The 17143-nt window shown below is 37.4% G+C and overlaps 2 protein-coding genes across 2 annotated transcripts; one reads left to right on the forward strand and one right to left on the reverse strand.

The window, feature by feature from the left end:
* Positions 1-834: 834 nt before the first annotated feature.
* On the reverse strand, positions 835-9585 carry eif1axb (eukaryotic translation initiation factor 1A X-linked b). Its single transcript, XM_062441841.1, has 7 exons — positions 9447-9585; positions 7179-7262; positions 5193-5296; positions 4839-4889; positions 3582-3663; positions 2869-2960; positions 835-2164 (listed from the first exon to the last, which is right to left on the reverse strand). The coding sequence occupies exons 1-7, from the start codon at positions 9460-9462 to the stop codon at positions 2159-2161; spliced, it is 435 nt and encodes a 144-aa protein (XP_062297825.1). The 5' UTR covers positions 9463-9585; the 3' UTR covers positions 835-2158.
* A 2521-nt stretch (positions 9586-12106) lies between these two features.
* On the forward strand, positions 12107-16430 carry si:dkey-226l10.6 (myoneurin). Its single transcript, XM_062441827.1, has 2 exons — positions 12107-12358; positions 13275-16430. Exons 1-2 carry the CDS (start codon positions 12332-12334, stop codon positions 14451-14453), a joined length of 1206 nt encoding a protein of 401 aa, XP_062297811.1. The 5' UTR covers positions 12107-12331; the 3' UTR covers positions 14454-16430.
* The last annotated feature ends 713 nt before the right edge of the window (positions 16431-17143 follow it).

Here is a 17143-nt window from a genome sequence, read left to right on the forward strand (position 1 = left end):
GTTAGGAACACCAGTCAATATACAGCACCTGAGTACACCACCAATTAGTACGACCTCAGTAATAAACATAAAGTAGAATGATCACCTTTTTGACAATGTATAAACTTCATAAAAGTAGGATTTATAGCAGAGCTGTTGCATTGGGTTGAATTAGATTAAACAGGTGGATCTAATAAAGAGGCTGCTGACTGTATAGACACAGATATACAGTGTCTGGTGTTTCAGTATTTCACTGTTTGGTGTACAGCAGCAGCAGCATTGTGTGTTCAAGGCAAACTTCCCTCTGGGTTAAAAACAACAAACCTGAAATTAGTGGGATAAAAAACAAAAAAAACAACCTTCAAACATTCAGCGAGCCTGTAGTTGTTTGGAGTTAACTGTTGAGCCTCAAGGAAACATCAGCCGGGTAAATACTCACTAAACAAGTTTCATCTGCTCATAAAAGAAAAAGAAAATCAGCCTCTTTTCATCCTGGAAGTCTGAAAGGACAGCGTCTCTTTTACGCTCAATGTCGCCACCTTCAGGTCAGAACAGGAACTGCATGTGTGTATGCATGTGTCGCCCCCCGAAAAATCACAACCCCCTCCCTGCCAAGCTTCAGTTGAGTTAAGATCTTTATTGGAAACCCAGCCTTCAAACATCATAGTACATTTTTTTTTTATTAATTCAGAGTTACAACAATAGGGCCCCATGAGGTCTAGAGCAGTGGTTCCCAAACTGAGGTGCTGGGCCCCCCTCAGGGAACATGGGGAGGGTTCCAGAGGGGCGCAGAGAGAGAGAGAAGAAGAAGGAGGAAACTAGATGTTATGTTTTGTATGTCACCGTTATCGGGGGTTTTTGGAGGTTGAGGATGTGTAAAAAGATGTAAGACAGACGGCTCTGATCTGAGGTTTTAGGTTTTGTGTGTGTGTGTGTGTTTGTGTGTGTGTTTGTGTGTGTCTCAGTGTGTGTTTGGGAACCGCTGGTCTAGCTTGAGACAGAGCGGCCCGAGGTTCACCGCACGGTCGAAGCGCCACAGAGCGAACTGCAGCAGCGACGACGAAAGAGTTCAAACAACAAAAAAACATGGAAACAAAAAAAACAAAAAAACAGACAAGAGACACAAATAAGGGAAACAATAGAAAAATACATTTTGATTCTCCTTCTGATTTAAGGGGGGGAAATGGGGTCGCCTTCTATCGGCCATGGTTCAATCCAATAAAAATAATAATAATAAAAATACATTGTCAGTGGAATATGACGTTAAAATGAAAAAGATACAGACTCAAGTGTTATTATCTTTCTTGTCATTAATAAACAGCTTTCACACTGTCTACGTCTTTATTTACGACAACTACAACGATACAAGACTGCCTGAAGAAGAGGAGGAGAAAAAAAACAAAACAAAAAAACACAAAATGGTTTATCTTTTTATTGGCGAATCCAAAGATTCTGTAGTTTTTTTTTATTTTGTTTCTAAATTCCACAATAACTGTGAAATCAATATAAATACATTTTTTTAAAAAGATGACGCATTTCGGTGTGTGTGTGTGTTTTTTTTGCAGTCATAGAACGGCGCGAGTGCTTGTTGAGCGTTACAGGAAGGAAGGAAGGAAATAAAAATAAAAAAAATAGGAAGAAAAAAAAGAAAACTCGTGAATGTGACGGTGAATTTGTTGCGTTTGTTGGATCTTTTAAAGCAACAAAAAATAAGAAAATAAAACTCAAGCGGTGATGCTCCTGATATTCACCTTCAAATTCAATGTGATGCTGGTGATCAGCCTCTACGGGTCGGTCGCCGGGGGCAACCCGCAGCGTGGCCGTCCGGCTGCTGCTGCGAGTGATAAACTGAGACCTTCTGACTTCCTTTTAAAAAGCAGCATCTCATTCACTCGTTCATTCATTCATTCATGTCGACAAACGAACTCATGAAAAAGTTCCGATTCTTCCCCCTCGTTTGAAATGCACTTAAAAGTTCTCCAAAAATCTACAAAGACATCTACCGATGGTGAACAAACTGGAATAAATGGAAACATACTGTAATATGAATAAACTGTATTGGATTGGCATAGGCTGATCTTAATAAAAATAATTATTATCGGTGCGCTGTATCGGCTCAAAATATCCCAATCGGAGCATCTCTAGTAAAATCCCACCTTCCCCTTCTAGTAGCAGGTCTTTAGATCTGGAAGAAAATGGAGAAAAAAGGATTATTCAGCATTAAATTACACTTTTTATTCATACACTTTGCCCTTAAAGAACTGCACTAATATTAGGATTTCTGCTCACAGCATTCACTCAATATCTGACATCACTAACAATGTTTCTCTAGCTTTAATGTGTTTGAATTAAGGCTAAATAAAAGAAAGAAAGATAGAAAGAAAGACAGACAGACAGTGTTTTCAAATGGCTGATTCTGTCCTGACTAAGTCCCAAATATATTCAGTTTATTGTCACATTAAAGGCAAACAAAAGCAGAAAATAGTCAAGTTTGAGAAGCCGTAACAATAAAGTGTGTTAGGTTTGATTTAGAAAATGATTTAAATCATTAACAAAATAGTTTTAGATTAATTTTCTGCTCTGGTATCAACCCTCTTTCAAAAGAATCAGCAGCTATTTTCATGACCAAATAATCATTTAAACTCATTTTTCAATCTTTAAATATTCTCTTAGTCAAACTTAAATGTGCAGATTTGCTGTTTTCCTTCAATTTATTTATGTGGTTTTAAGGTTTTTTTATTATAGTAATTTGAAAGTCTGTCAGTTTAGGACAAAATAAGCAAATTGAAGGTTTCTCACATGCACCCGGTACTTTTATTGTAACAGGCTGCTTGTCAGATTTACTGAACATTAACTTAACTAAATAATCAATAAGTACTTAGAGCTTACATCATCAATGTCCTCATCATCATCACCAATGTCATCAAACTGGATCTCATCGTCGTCTCCGGGTCCGAAGGTGTCTGTCTCGTTGATTTTGGCTGAGAAAGAAAGACGAGAGTGCAGCAGAGTTAGAGACAGGAAATATATATAACATTTATATTACTTTTCTTTTATTGTCACAATTAAGAAACTGAAGACATAACATTCTGCATTTAAGTTGTGATTACTGTGAAGGTAAACGAGGCCCCCTGCTGTTCAAACTGAGCCTCTGCATCACAGTAAGTGACAGAGAGGAGCTGATATCTGCTGTTAGAGGCTACAGGAGGTTTTATGATGACACTATGGCACTACGTTTTCAGATCTACAGTTTGATTGTTTGTGGTGGAAGTAAAAAAAATACTCTGCTACTTCCCACTTCTGGTCATTTTTGGCAAATGATACAGTTTGAAAACGAGGTGCAGCTGTGACTGGAAAATAATCTGATGATGCACTGGAGTCACTTCAGGAAGAAATATGAATGAAATATAAATTTAACAATTCAGTGCCTCCTCCATACCCATAATTCATTACAACTGGATCGTTTTGGACCTATTTATCGACGAAAACGAGCCGAAACAAAGTGTCAAACAAACTATGGTTCGATTAAAGCGCACTAAATGCTGTTGGTGTGAAAATATATATATTTATATGTATAATTAAAAGCAGCTGCCGTAACTTACCGTGCTCTGGAAGCTCTCCGTACGCTTTCAAACTACGAGCCTCGTCTGCGTTGTACTTGAGGATGACGTCAGCTTTGTTATCCTGAGAAAGAAAGAGAGAAAGAGAGAGAGTTTATACTGACATGTTTAAAAAGATAAAACCTCATTTAATTGGACGTGCTGCTGCAGAATAAACATCAGATTCTACAGATTATTAAGATGGTAAATTGGTAAATTAGTTTAAAATCATCTTAATATCAGCGTAGGAAAAATGCTGGGTTGAAAGTTTCTTTTTAAGAGTTTAAACTGAGGATTTCATCACACTACATTTAAACAGTCAGTATTATCTGATGATGATATGAGAAGCTGCTGTTCAATCAGTACATTAAGAAACCTAAATTATTAAGTCTGTTAAAAGCTCCTCAGGTATGTAAACGCTCTCTCTCCACTGTATGTGATGTTTTATTGTGTGTAACTTTGTATTTTGTGTGTTTTCTGCTTTGTACTGTTACGTTTTTCACTATATATGCTCCCAATAAACTAATTACTATTATTTAATCATCTATTTTAATCATTGATTGATCTGTTCATTAATTTTCTTGATTACATTTGTTAGTTATTTGGTCTATACAATGTCAGAAAATGGGGAAAAACAGCTGTTATAATTCACCTAAAGCCATTAAATCTTCACCTTTAAACTGAAACTAGCAGATTTATTTTGGCATTCTTGCTTTAAAAAAAAAAAAGATTATCAAAATAGTTGCTGATTTATTTCCTTTTTTCAACGTATCATCTAAACATCTAAACCTCTAAATCTTTCCATTTCAATTAACTTACAATTGTTTAGGGTTATATTTTTAGATGCTCTTTTAATAGAACTTTCTAGTAATTACTTTTTATTATTTTCCATGGGATAGTTAAGAGATGTGTTCCTGTGTAATATGTGTGGATGTAGCTGCTGTAAACTAATCAATTTACTTTGAAGAATCAACTAAGTATCCATTTATATATCTATAAATTAAAATAGTAATGTCAGCTTGAGGCTTATCAGATTTGTTTCAGAAAACACATCACTAAATAAACCCTTTAAAACTTGTACGAGCTGCTGCTTGATGAACTGAGGTCAGTTAACGAGCTCTGAGCCGTGACATCACAGCGTTAACGAGCTCTGAGCCATGACATCACAGCGTTAACGAGCTCTGAGCCGTGACATCACAGCGTTAACGAGCTCTGAGCCGTGACATCACAGCGTTAACGAGCTCTGAGGAGAACACACACCTGATAATCTCTCAGTCCGACCAGGATGATGTCTGACGTGTTAATCCAAACCTGGAGGAGAAAAAAGAGAAAAAGGAGCAAAGTTCACCTTCTGTCAAACACACTTTGCACTTTGTGACCCTCACACACACACATATATACACACACACACACACACACTCACACACGGTCAATTGAGTCCATAGTCCCACATTAACGGTGACGGCTGACTGACCACTGGGAGCCGGCTGAGTCAGCATTACGTCACAGAGAGGAAGAGGAGGGGGGGAGGAGGGGGTTTCCTCTCTATGTGTGTGTGTGTGAAAAGGTGTGTGTGTGTGTGTGTGTGAGGAGGAAGAGTCGGGATATTCCCACCTTTTTCCGGAGTTTTCCTCTGATGTGGCAAAGCCGCTTGGTTCCATCGAAGCACATGGCCTCCAGACGTCCGTTCCCCAGCATTTTGATCACCTGAGCGTATTCTGGAAGAAGCAGGAGAGGAGAGAGAGGAGAGAGAGGACGCTCAATTATTTCAAAGGGGGGAAAAAAAGGGGAAATGAGCCTAAAAATGTGGGATCAATAAGGCAGAACATTCACGGTGATTCACTGTGTTTAGAAATCAGTCAGCTGGTGAATTTCTGTACATTTAAAGCTTTAAATACAAACTGTTAGAGGACTTAATTAGATAATATTAATACAGATAATGGGATTAAAACCCTTCTATTACTGTTCACACAAAGCCACAGTGTCCGATTACTGATATCAATCTTTAAAGCAACTCTGGAAATATGATTTAATCATTTAAATATAAATTAAAACAGGTTCAAACAGCAGAATCATTTAATGTTGGAATATATTTATTTGTATTTATTCACATTACATCCACGCTGCTCACTGAAAAAGCCCAAAACTGCTTCAATATATCATTTATTATAATCATCGTCCACTGTGTGTTGCTTTAATTATATTAAATGTTTGATAAATATTGTGAACTGTAACGCGACCAGTGATTTCTGAGATAATAATTAATATGACATTATTATTTAAAGTAACATAACACCAGGACAGATTTACAAATATAACCAGATAATAAATATTTATATAAGAAAATTATATCAATACTTTGAGAGGATCCTTAGAGTTTTTTTGTAGATAATTGAATGTTTGAACTATCTTTTATTTCTCATGACATCATGTCTCTGTCGATTCATGCAACATTTAATTTGACATTTTCATCACTTCTAAACTGAACATTTTAGTGCTTAAATTACATTTAACCCAATAAGTTTATTTGGTTCTTAAACTTACAATAACTGATTATTTCTTCAATTAATAAGTTAGTCATTAGATCTCTAAAGTGACAAAAAACTGTTTCCTAAAGCTCAAAATGCAACTTTGAAAAAGTGTCCACAACTCAAATATATTCAGTTTACTGTCACAGACGACTAAAAGAAACCAGAAAGTATTCACATTTAAGAAGCTGGATCAAGAGGATTTTGACTTTTCCCCCTTTAGAAACAAACAAAAAAAGATCAATAACAGGCAGCGACTAATTTTCTGCTGGTCTACTAATCGTTTCAGCTCTAAGTTTAAACAAAAATGATTCTCAGATGTTTTAATCTATAAAACACTAAAAACTGCTGATTACAGTTTCACAAAGCTCAAACTGTCATTTTAAAATCACTTTTTCAGTTCGTCCAACAGCTTAAAAACCCTAAAAATAATCAGTTTACTATTAAAGAACAAAAAGGAAAACAAGCAAAATAGTTTAATTTATACATTTTATCTTTAAAAAGTGTCTTAGTTGTTACAGAGCTGAAACTTATTTATATCTACTACGACAATACGAGTCACATGCTGCCTTATTCACACCTTATTCTTCTTTTATATTTAACTTTAAAGCTTCCACAATCAATCAATCAGCTGCCAACTACTAAAATTAATCCCCAGTTATTATAATTAACTATTACTTATTTGACTCTTCTAACAAAAAAAAAAAACCTCAATTCTCTGATTCTAGTTACTTAAATGTGAATAATTCTGGTTTCTTTTGTCTTATATTGATAATAAAGTGAATATATTTGAGTTGTGGACCCAAAAAAGATGTTTGAATTCATTTTGGGCCAAAAAAACTGATAAATTAATCAAGAAAAATAGTCAAAAAGTTAATTAATAAATGATATTACTCGTTAGTTGCAGCCTTAATTGATTTTTATAGTGATTAAACCAGAAATGTCTCATATTGGGAAAAGAATAACGACTCTCCGTCTTTTTAAATAACACAAAATCAGACAGATGTGGTCGACAGTTTACTCCTCGACCCCCCGAAAACCCACCGAGACCTCCACCAGAACCAGAACTCACCCTGTCCGTCCTCTTTGAACACCAACTCTCTCTTCTCGGACTCATTCTCGTTCTTTCCACGTCGCCTATTCTTACCTCCCTTTCCTGTAAGAAGCACAAGCGGGAGGATCAGTTCACAATTATTCACACACACTCAGGGTCCCATATGTACAATGAAAGAGAATAAATGGTAATAAATAACGAGCGACAACATCCAGTGTGTCCACGCAGTCATTTAAAGCAACGATTAAAGTTTAAATGAGGCTTCAGCAGTCTGAGTTAATCATATCAGGTGGATTTAAACGTCTTTTTAGCCCCAAATGTCCCCTCTTTGTGTTCTGGAGATGGATAGATCGGCCTCTGAGCTCTAATATTTACATTACATTAGTTTCAATTTGTGTTTTAACCTCTCTATACTTGACAGAGAACGATAAAAGTGACATTTAAGAGTCCATTGTCTCATTTTAAAATTTTATTCAAGCCTCCTAATGAGTTAACTAACCTACTATAACTATAATAAAGACATTGTGTTAGTTTAAATGTGTGCTCTAGTCTCTGTATACTTCACAGAGGAAGACACAATGACATTTAGGAGGCTCAAATAACAGTTAACTAACCTTTAATACCTATAATATAGACGTTACAATAGTCTAAATGCACATTTTAGCCTCTCTATACTTGATAAAGTGACATTTAAGAGTCCATTGTCTTATTAGGAGGCTCAAATAAGAGTTAGCTAACCTATTATATAGACACTGTGTTAGTTTAAATGCGTATTTAAGCCTCTCTACACTTCATAGAAGAAGATAAAGTGACATTTAGGAGGCTCAAATAAGGTTTTAAAATGAGTTAACTAACCTACTTTAACTGTAATATAGACATTATATTACTTTAAGTGTGTGTTTTAACCTCTTTACACTTCACAGAAGAAGATAAACTGATATTTAGGAGGCTCAAATAAGGGTTAACGAACCTACTTTTACGTTAATATAGACTTTAGATTAGTTTAAATGTGTGTTTTAGCCTCTTTATACTTGACAGGAGGCTCAACTAAGAGTTAACTAACCTATTATAACTACAACAGACTTTACATTAGTTTAAATGCTTGTTTTAGCCTGACAGAAGAAGATAAAATTACATTTAAAAGTCTCTTGTCTTAGTAGGAGGCTAAAATAAGTGGGGCTATAACTAACCTACTATAACTATAATTTAGACACTGTGTTGGTTTAAATGTGTGTTTCAGCCTCTCTACACTTCACAGAAGAAGAAAAGTGACATTTAGGAGGCTAAAATAAGAGTTAACTAACATAGTGTTAGTTTAAATGTAGATAAAGTGACATTTAAGAGTCTATTGTCTTATTAAGAGGCTGAAATAAGAGTTAACTAACCTACTTTAAGTGTAATATGGACATTACATTAATTTAAATGTGTGTTTTAGCCTCTCTATACTTGATAAAAGAGGACAAAATGACATTTAAGAGTCCCTTGTCTCATTAGGAGGCTGAAATAAGAGTTAACTAACCTACTCTAGTAGACTCTACTAGACATTACATTAGTTTAAATGCGTGTTTTAGCCTTTCTATACTTGACAAAAGAACAAAAAGTGACATTTAAAAGGCTCAAATAAGAGTTAACTGACATTGTGTTAGTTTAAATGAATATAAAGTGACCCTTGTCTTATTAAGAGGCTCTAATAAGAGTTAACTATCCTATTATAACTATAATATAGACATTATATTAGTTTAAATGTGTGTTTTAGCCTTTCTATATTAGATCATTAACATAGAGGCGTTTATTTCCACTTCCCCTCTGAGCTATCTGATTAATTTAACAGACATTATCACTAGGAGGCACATTTATAGTTATAATAACCTAATATATGTTTAGCTGATTAAACTAAAGGATGTAATATCAGTAATATAAAGTATAGAGTCCCAGATGTCTCAGGGCCACACGGGTGGAGTTAGTTAGCATGGAGCTAGTTAGCTGTAGCGGCTAGTTACACCGGTTAGAAATCACCATCAAAAGAGTTACAATGGGAGTCTATCCGATACGAGCTAATCTTATACTGTTTAATTAACCCCGGCTTTAATTAAACAAAGTGATCATAGTAATATGGGTTTATTAATAGCGGTGTTTTAGATGAGTTTTGAGTCCGGAATGCTAGCTAAGGGTTAGCATGCTAGCTGTCACGTTTTTAGCTGCGTGTCTCACCGGCGGGCTCGACAGCAAATTAACTTTAAATTAAATAAAAACAACAGCTCATAATATCCTTCTCTTGGTTCTTACCTTTATTCTTGGGCATATTCTTTCAAGCCTCGGTCACGTTAGTCCCGTCAAGGTTGGGTATAAACAGCGTAGTGAAGTGTTTACAGAGCTATGTGAGAAAGCAAGACTGACTGAGAAGCTAATATAAAGCTAATGCTAGTCACTGGTACAAGAAGCCGGTCTGCGCATGCGTCCTGCGACATATTAAAGAGAGGAAAAAAACACGTTGCTTTATTGTAACAGGGGATTGTTTACAGAGACAATTGAATCGAAGAATGGGTGGCTGGGTGGATGGATGGATGGATAGATGGATGGATGGATGGGTGGATGGATGGAGAGATAGGTAGGTAGATGGATGGATGGATGGGTAGGTATGTAAATAGATGGATGAATGGATGGGTAGGTATGTAGATAGATGGATGGATGGATGGATGGATGGATGGGTAGGTATGTACATAGATGGATGGATGGATGGATGGATGGATGGGTAGGTATGTAGATAGATGGATCAATGGATGGGTAGGTATGTGGATGGATGGATGGATGGGTGGATGGATGGAGAGATAGGTAGGTAGATGGATGGATGGATGGATGGATGGATGGATGGATGGATGGATGGATGGATGGATGGATGGATGGATGGATGGATGGATAAGTAGGTAGATGGATGGATGGATGGATGGATAGGTAGGTAGGTAGGTAGGTAGGTAGGTGGACGGATGGATGGATGGATGGGTGGATGGATGGACAGGTAGGTAGGTAGGTAAGTATGTAGGTAGGTAGGTAGGTAGGTAGGTGGATGGATGGATGGATGGATGGATGGATGGATGGATGGATGGATGAAAAATAATGGCTTAGTTTCTCAAAATAATAAGAAACTATCAAAATAATGACTAAGTATCTCAAAAATAATGTCTTAGTATCTCTAATAATGAGGTAGTATCTCAAAATAATGATTTATGACCATAGACTGTACATATAGACGGGTTTCTGTGTAACGTCATCGCAGATGTGCGCGCGCAGCCAGGGGGCAGAAAGCGGGACCTTTCTAATTTTTTACAAGCGGAGTCAAGCAGCAAAAGAAAATGACAAGGAGTTGTTGCGCTGTTAACTGCACAAACCGGCAAAAGGATGGATGGAAAATGTATAATATCCCGAGGCGATTTCATCCGTTTGCCAAAAGAAGAAGAAGTTTATGGCTCCAGGCCATTAAAAGGGCAGATTGGGGTCCCGAAGGTCCTAAAGGAGGCGAGAGTCTGTGCAGCGCCCACTTCGTGTCTGGTATGTTTGTGTTTGCTAAAATAAGACGGATAATAAGTAAGTTATGACTGCGTGTGATTTTACCATAGTTAATGAGACAATATTAGTTTGATTCAGTAGGTAATAGCCTAACTAACTGGCCAGCAAATTTGCCGTCTGTAAAATTAACCGTTAACTTAACGGTAAAAAAAAACCCGTTAAGTTAACGGTTGTAAAATTAACCGTTGGCTTTCTGTTGTAAGGTTAAGTTTAGCTTTTGTTGTCAGGGGAACTGTAAAGGGGTGAAAAGTTAGGATTATTCTAAGGGCCCGTGACTGACAGGGGCCCTATTAGAACTTTTAATGTATTTATTTTATTAATTTATAATTAATTAATAGACATTAATAAAATATTTCATTTATAATGCACTTGTTAATGGCAATAATGAACCATCCAAAGCCTCTGTATTGCCCATACACCCCCCTCTAATTACATGAAATGGTTCAGTCCTGTCTCCCATTATCACAGCTCAGTGTCAGTAGATATTGTACAGTTAGTATTGGACTACAGGAGAGCTGCACACCTTCACAGGTAGAGGTGTGGTTACAGCAATTGCACCTGGTTGGTGTGGCCCAATGTGATATCTTTTCATGGGGCCCAAAATCCCTGGTGGCTCCCCTGTTTGTTGTTAAGTACTAACATTAGCTGCATGGCTGGTTTAGGTTTCTTGGTTCAGGGTGAAAATCATACGGGAAAGTGTCTTCAAACAGCTAATGCTACATGTAGTGTACGATTTTCTTTAACTTTGATTTAACGTTAATGCTTGTGCTATTGGTGCTCATTATGGCTGAGCTCGTAAAAAAGAAAATAGGTTAAAATAAACAATAAACAGAGCTAATCTTATTTTGATATCTTATCAGGAGCACCGTCCTTGGATTGTGATAGTCCAGATTTTGTTCCATCCGTTTTTTCACACAGCAGCACCAGAGACTCAGGAAAGGTGGCAAGGTCAGTGTCATGTCATGTATTTGTAATTTTCTACTTTCAATAAGATCTATTTGTATGGCCTTCTTTATCATGTTATTGCATTATCTCTTTATGTGTTGATTATTTTGTGTTTTTTAACTTAACTGTACTCTATTATTTGTGCTAGATATGAAAGAAAGAGAATACGGGATGAAGATAAGGCCCCTGCTACCTGCGAGCCTTTTGAGACAGTAAGTGTTTATTTTGACCTATTAGGATCTTTGAGATGTTTAACTTTCTGTAAACCTAAATAAAAAATCCCGCTAAACTTTGATGACGTAATCCTGAACGCTGCTTGACTGTTTCAGTGTGTATTCATCCGCGCCGCCAGGGGGCGACGTGTCCTTCCGCCATGCTGTTTTGGGTTTTTTTATTTTCTTAAAAAAGAAAAAAGAAATAGACATTTTAAGGGGGCTCTGCTTTGCTTTGCTTGTAAACGAGAGCCGTTCCCCTTCCTGCACCGAGTCAAGCTTGATTATCGTCTTTTTCTGCACATTTAGACGCGTGTTTAGACGCTTTGACCATTAAATAGCCAATAGGCGCAAAGTGTAAAGAAATAGTCCCAGTCTGAGCATATATTTCCTTCACGCTGCACGTTAGCCACCTGGCTGCTAAGCTAGCTGCAGACTAGTTTGGCTGTGATGTCTGACTTCAGCTGCAGGAGCATGGTGAGTGTTTGTTACAGAGAAATCTGCATTTTAAAAGTTTTTATGCATAATGTTCATCCTTTTATTTAAGTAAAAGTATCAAAACAGCAATGTAAACATACTCTATAACAAGTAAATATACATGCATCTATGAAAGTTAAAATATTGTTGTAGTAAAAGTACTGCAGTATTATGAGTGATGTAGTATGCAGTATTACAGTAAAAGTACTGCAGTATTATGAGCGATGTAGTATGCAGTATTACAGTAAAAGTACTGCAGTATTATGAGTGATGTAGTATGCAGTATTACAGTAAAAGTACTGCAGTATTATAGTGATGTAGTATGCAGTATTACAGTAAAGTAGTGGTTTGGTCCTCTGACTGATATATTATTATTATGACATCATTAGATTATTAATAGTGAAGCATCAGTGTTAGAGCAGCATGTTACTGTTGTAGCTGCTGGAGGTGGAGCTAGTTTACACTACTTTATATACAGTTGGCTAGTTTAGTCCAGTGGTTCCCAACCTAGGGGTGGGGCCCCTCCAAAGGGTCAGCAGATAAATGTGAGGGGTGGTGAGATGATTAATGGGAGAGGAAAGAACAAAAAACTAAGTTCTGATACACAAATGTGTTTTCAGTTTTTGGACTTTTTCTCTAATCTTTGATTTTTGCTGAAATATTGGATCATTTGAACATTTATTGAAATGAAAGCATGTGAGAAGTTTAGATGGAAAAAGAGCAGTAATAATTCTCTTTTGTATATTATTGTGGGTGATGTGGTGCATTATACTGTAAAATGTTCATAATCGATCAATTCTTTTATTTTATTAAATGTCCAAAAATAATGAGAAGAAACACTTTCTTATAGGCCGAGGTGACATCTTCAAATGTTTAGTTTTGTCAGATATTCAGTAGTTTTCCTCTCTGTTCACAGTCGTCTGAACAGCTGGGGGTCCGAGGCGGCGCTGCAGGAAAAGCGGCGTCATCTTCGGTGGTGACAGGAAACGGAAACTGGGAAAACGCAGGTGGGATGGACCAGATAACGGTGGTGAGAATAGACGACAGCCACATCGCCACGGAGCAGTGTCAGGTGGGGGGGAAGCAGAAAGACGAGGGGGCGGCGTATTACGAGATGGAGTACCAGCTGCCGACGGCGGAGGAGGCCATGGCGGAGGACGAAGAGGAAGACGGCGTCTACGTCATCGAGTATTCAAACCCTGAAGAGGAAGGGGAGAGTTACCAGTTCACGATGTCCGTGGATCGGTCGCTTCCGCCCAAAAAGCCGATTATCAGACATCCTGCGGAGAGCGAGGTCGAGGTGACGTCAAAGCCGTCCGTTCGACCGACGAGGCAAAGACCCGAGGTGAGGCCGAAGAGGAAGGCGACGATGACGACGGAGGAGGAGGCGGAGGTTAAAAAGGAGGAGGAGGAGGCGGTGAGCTTTAACAGCAACAAGAGCGTGTTAGAGCTCGGCGAGGAGTACAGCGAGGTCATGGGGTTGAACTCGGGCTCCGATAAGAGACAGCTGATCTGCGCGCAGTGCCCGCCGCCCGGCCGCTCCTTCAAGCGAGCGTCGGGCCTGGCGGTGCATCTCAAACTGATGCACAACATGGAGGGCAAGAAGACGTTCTTCTGCACCTCCTGCCAGCAGACAGTCCGCACGCAGCTGGAGCTGGACGTCCACACGCGTCGCCATGCCAACCAGGACGCCGTGTTCACCTGCTTCCTCTGCCCAGCCCAGTCTGACAGCAAGGAGGAGGAGCAGGAGGAAGGAGGAGGAGGAGGAGGGAAGGTGGGGTACAAAGGGTCGAGGTGGGGCCTGAGGAGACACCTGGAGGCGGAGCACCCGGGCGTCATCCCCCGCTGCGACATCTGCAACAAAGGCTTCAAGTCGCTGGTGTCGTACCTGTCGGATCAGTTCAGGCATGTCGGGGTTTCACCGTACTACTGCGCCAGGTGTAAGATATACGAGATGACGGAGAGGGGTCTGAGCGTCCACCTAAAAAACCACGACAAGAAGCAGAAGATGCTGGAGTCGGCGGAGAAGCAGCCGCTGACTCACGGTGTTTCAACCAGCGCGGACAACTCTGCCACGGACGACTCGGACTTCTAACTGAAGCTCAGCGACCTCTGACTGAACTGATCTTTACAGAAGAACTCAGCTTTTATCCAGCAGGAAATCACTGCTTTTATTTTCACATTTGCATTAAGATGTTTTTTTCTTCATTCTGACGTCATGTGTAGAAAAACAGTTTTTTGGTATCAATGAGAATCGAAGGAGAATTTGATGTTTTTGGTCACAACCTGGGTCTTATTTTTGTCATTTTTACTCTCATGTCAGTTTGATGTGTTTAACTTTTTCTCACCGGCTTCATTTTAAAGGAATATTTTTGTAAATATTTTCTAGCTAAAGATGGTTTTCACTGCTGCATCTGTACAATAAAAGGCCGCCCACACTATGAACGATAACGTCCTGTAAACACCTGCTGGTTCCAGCTGTGTCTGCAGGTAATGAAAATAGATACTGATGAGCTGTTACTGCTGTATGTTATACAGAGAAATAAAAAGATAGGTGATGATTCAGTGTGTTTATCAGAAGTATGTCAGACACTAGTTGCTGTGATGTTTCAGTATTTACAGTATAAACACAGATCTGAAGCCTTAAAGTTCCATTAACTTTGTTTTTACTACATTATAATAGAAAACAAAGCTCCAGCATCTTTGTATAATAAACACGACAAACCTCTCTTAAAGTAATTCTGCTCCAATCTGTGCTGAGAGAGGAGCAAAGCCGCATTAAAATAAATAAATATAGATAAATAAAGTCACAATTAAGATGATATTTGCAGGTTTTGAAGTTTTACTGTAAATGTCAGGCTGCTGTATGGTTTATAGGAAGGATTCTGATTGGCTGTCAGGCTGCTATGTGGTTTATAGGAAGGATTCTGATTGGCTGTCGATGTCGTTATAGTTGTGTTGATTCCTCCATCCACTGCAGTTACAACCATTTTTAAAACTATATAGTTATACTTATCGTTCTTGGTGTGGACGAGCCTTAAATATGAAGCTGGAGCTAGTTAGCTTAGCATAAAGACTGGAAACATATGGAAACAGTTAGCCTGGGCCTGACCACTGGCTCCAGCTTCATATTTACTGAGAGGAGCATCGATCTTCTTATCTAACTCCACCAGACAGTCAACAGGTTTATTTCTCACATGTCAACAAATGTGCAGAATGAGGTCGTTTTTCATTTCTTTCATTTTGACTCATTTCACAAATCCTAAACAGTTCCAGACTTTGTGACTCATGTATGAATCATGCAAAACTCACTTTAAAAATAACTATCAGATATTTATTTGTGTGCAAAGGAGCCACTAAAAAAACATACTCAGACTCATTTAATTAAATCCAGTTTAACCAAAACACTTTAAAACCAGAAAAGTTCGAGTTCAACATGTTGATCATGTAGTGGTTAGTTAAAATATTAAAATAACTGGTTGAGATGAAGCCAAAAACAATGCTGCAATCATTATTTTAATTATCAGTTATCTTGTTGATGAAACTTTTAGTCTATGAACTGTTAGAAAAAGTGAAAAATGACAATTTCTTGTGATGTTTTTTAAATGTAGAGCTGCAACTAAAGATTATTTTCATGATCAATAAGATTATTATATATAGAAAATGATTATTTTTCAGCAGAGATAAACTTTTAAGATATTAAGTTTATTGTCATGTGTTACAGAGAAAAGCATTTTAGAAGCTGAAACCAGCAGATGTTTTGCCATAGTGTTAAAAAATGAGAGTAAATTGATCATTTTAATAGTTTAATTTTCTATTGATTGACTTGTAATATCTTGTTTTTTGTACAACCAACAGTTTAAAACCCAAAGAAATTTAGATAGCAGAGTATTTTTGCTGTTTTTGTTTGAAAAGTGACAGAAATGATGAATTATATCTATAAATATCATCATGTCATCATTAAACATGTGACTGTAAATGAGACCCAGGTTGTAGAAGTTTAATAATGTGTTAAACATCCAGTCCTGACAGTGTTAGTGCTGTATTTGTGTTATCAGTGCATGTGTGTGTAAATATATAAATATACTGTATATTCTGTATCACTTGTGTCTTTTTTCCTTAATTAATTTAATTTCCTTTTTTTTTTTACAGTTTTTATCTTCAGCAGAAATGAGTCGATGTGTTTTTTTCACACCGCTGTGATTGGTTGAAAGTGGACAGCGTTACATTAACTGTCAGATTCAATTAATCTACTGCAGGTTTCTTTAGAAAAATTTAGAAATTTGAATTTTAAGTGATGGTTTTATATGAAGAATGAAGATTTTACTGTAAATTAATCATGTTTTTTTGGATAATTGCAGATAATTTCTAGACCAAACCAACAGCTTTAATCAACTTGTTGAATTTCACATAATAAACTTTAATTTCTGGAAGGTTTATTGGACTTAAGATAGCAGGACACTTTTAATTAGTATATGAAAATAATTGGGATTTAAAGGAGCTTTGTGATAATTTTGTTTGTTGTAGATTTGTGAAAAATGATGTTAAAATTTTGACATAAACTATGAAAGTCAAGAGTTTTCATCAGAGGGACGAATATTTACAAAATATCTACAAATATCTACACACTGCACCTTTAACATCTAACATCGTAACAATCTAAAAATGACAAAAAGTCACAAGAAGCACATTGTGTCCCTTTATCTTTATTTTTTTATCTACCTTTGTAGAAAAAAATAGCTGAAAATCTTTAACAGAATTAAAGAAAATGAACAAAATAACCAG

The sequence above is a fragment of the Scomber scombrus genome, chromosome 20 (assembly GCF_963691925.1).
Source record: "Scomber scombrus chromosome 20, fScoSco1.1, whole genome shotgun sequence".
NCBI classification, from domain to species: domain Eukaryota; kingdom Metazoa; phylum Chordata; class Actinopteri; order Scombriformes; family Scombridae; genus Scomber; species Scomber scombrus.

Excerpts from the sequence above, each read along its gene's own strand:
- si:dkey-226l10.6 (XM_062441827.1), top strand. The coding sequence starts at position 12,332 with ATGTCTGACTTCAGCTGCAGGAGCATG. Across the intron at positions 12,359-13,274 it reads ACTTCAGCTGCAGGAGCATG|TCGTCTGAACAGCTGGGGGT; the intron begins GTGAGTGTTTGT and ends CTCTGTTCACAG.
- eif1axb (XM_062441841.1), bottom strand. Across the intron at positions 5,297-7,178 it reads GTTCAAAGAGGACGGACAGG|AATACGCTCAGGTGATCAAA; the intron begins GTGAGTTCTGGT and ends TGCTTCTTCCAG. Across the intron at positions 3,664-4,838 it reads TCGGACTGAGAGATTATCAG|GATAACAAAGCTGACGTCAT; the intron begins GTGTGTGTTCTC and ends TTTCTTTCTCAG.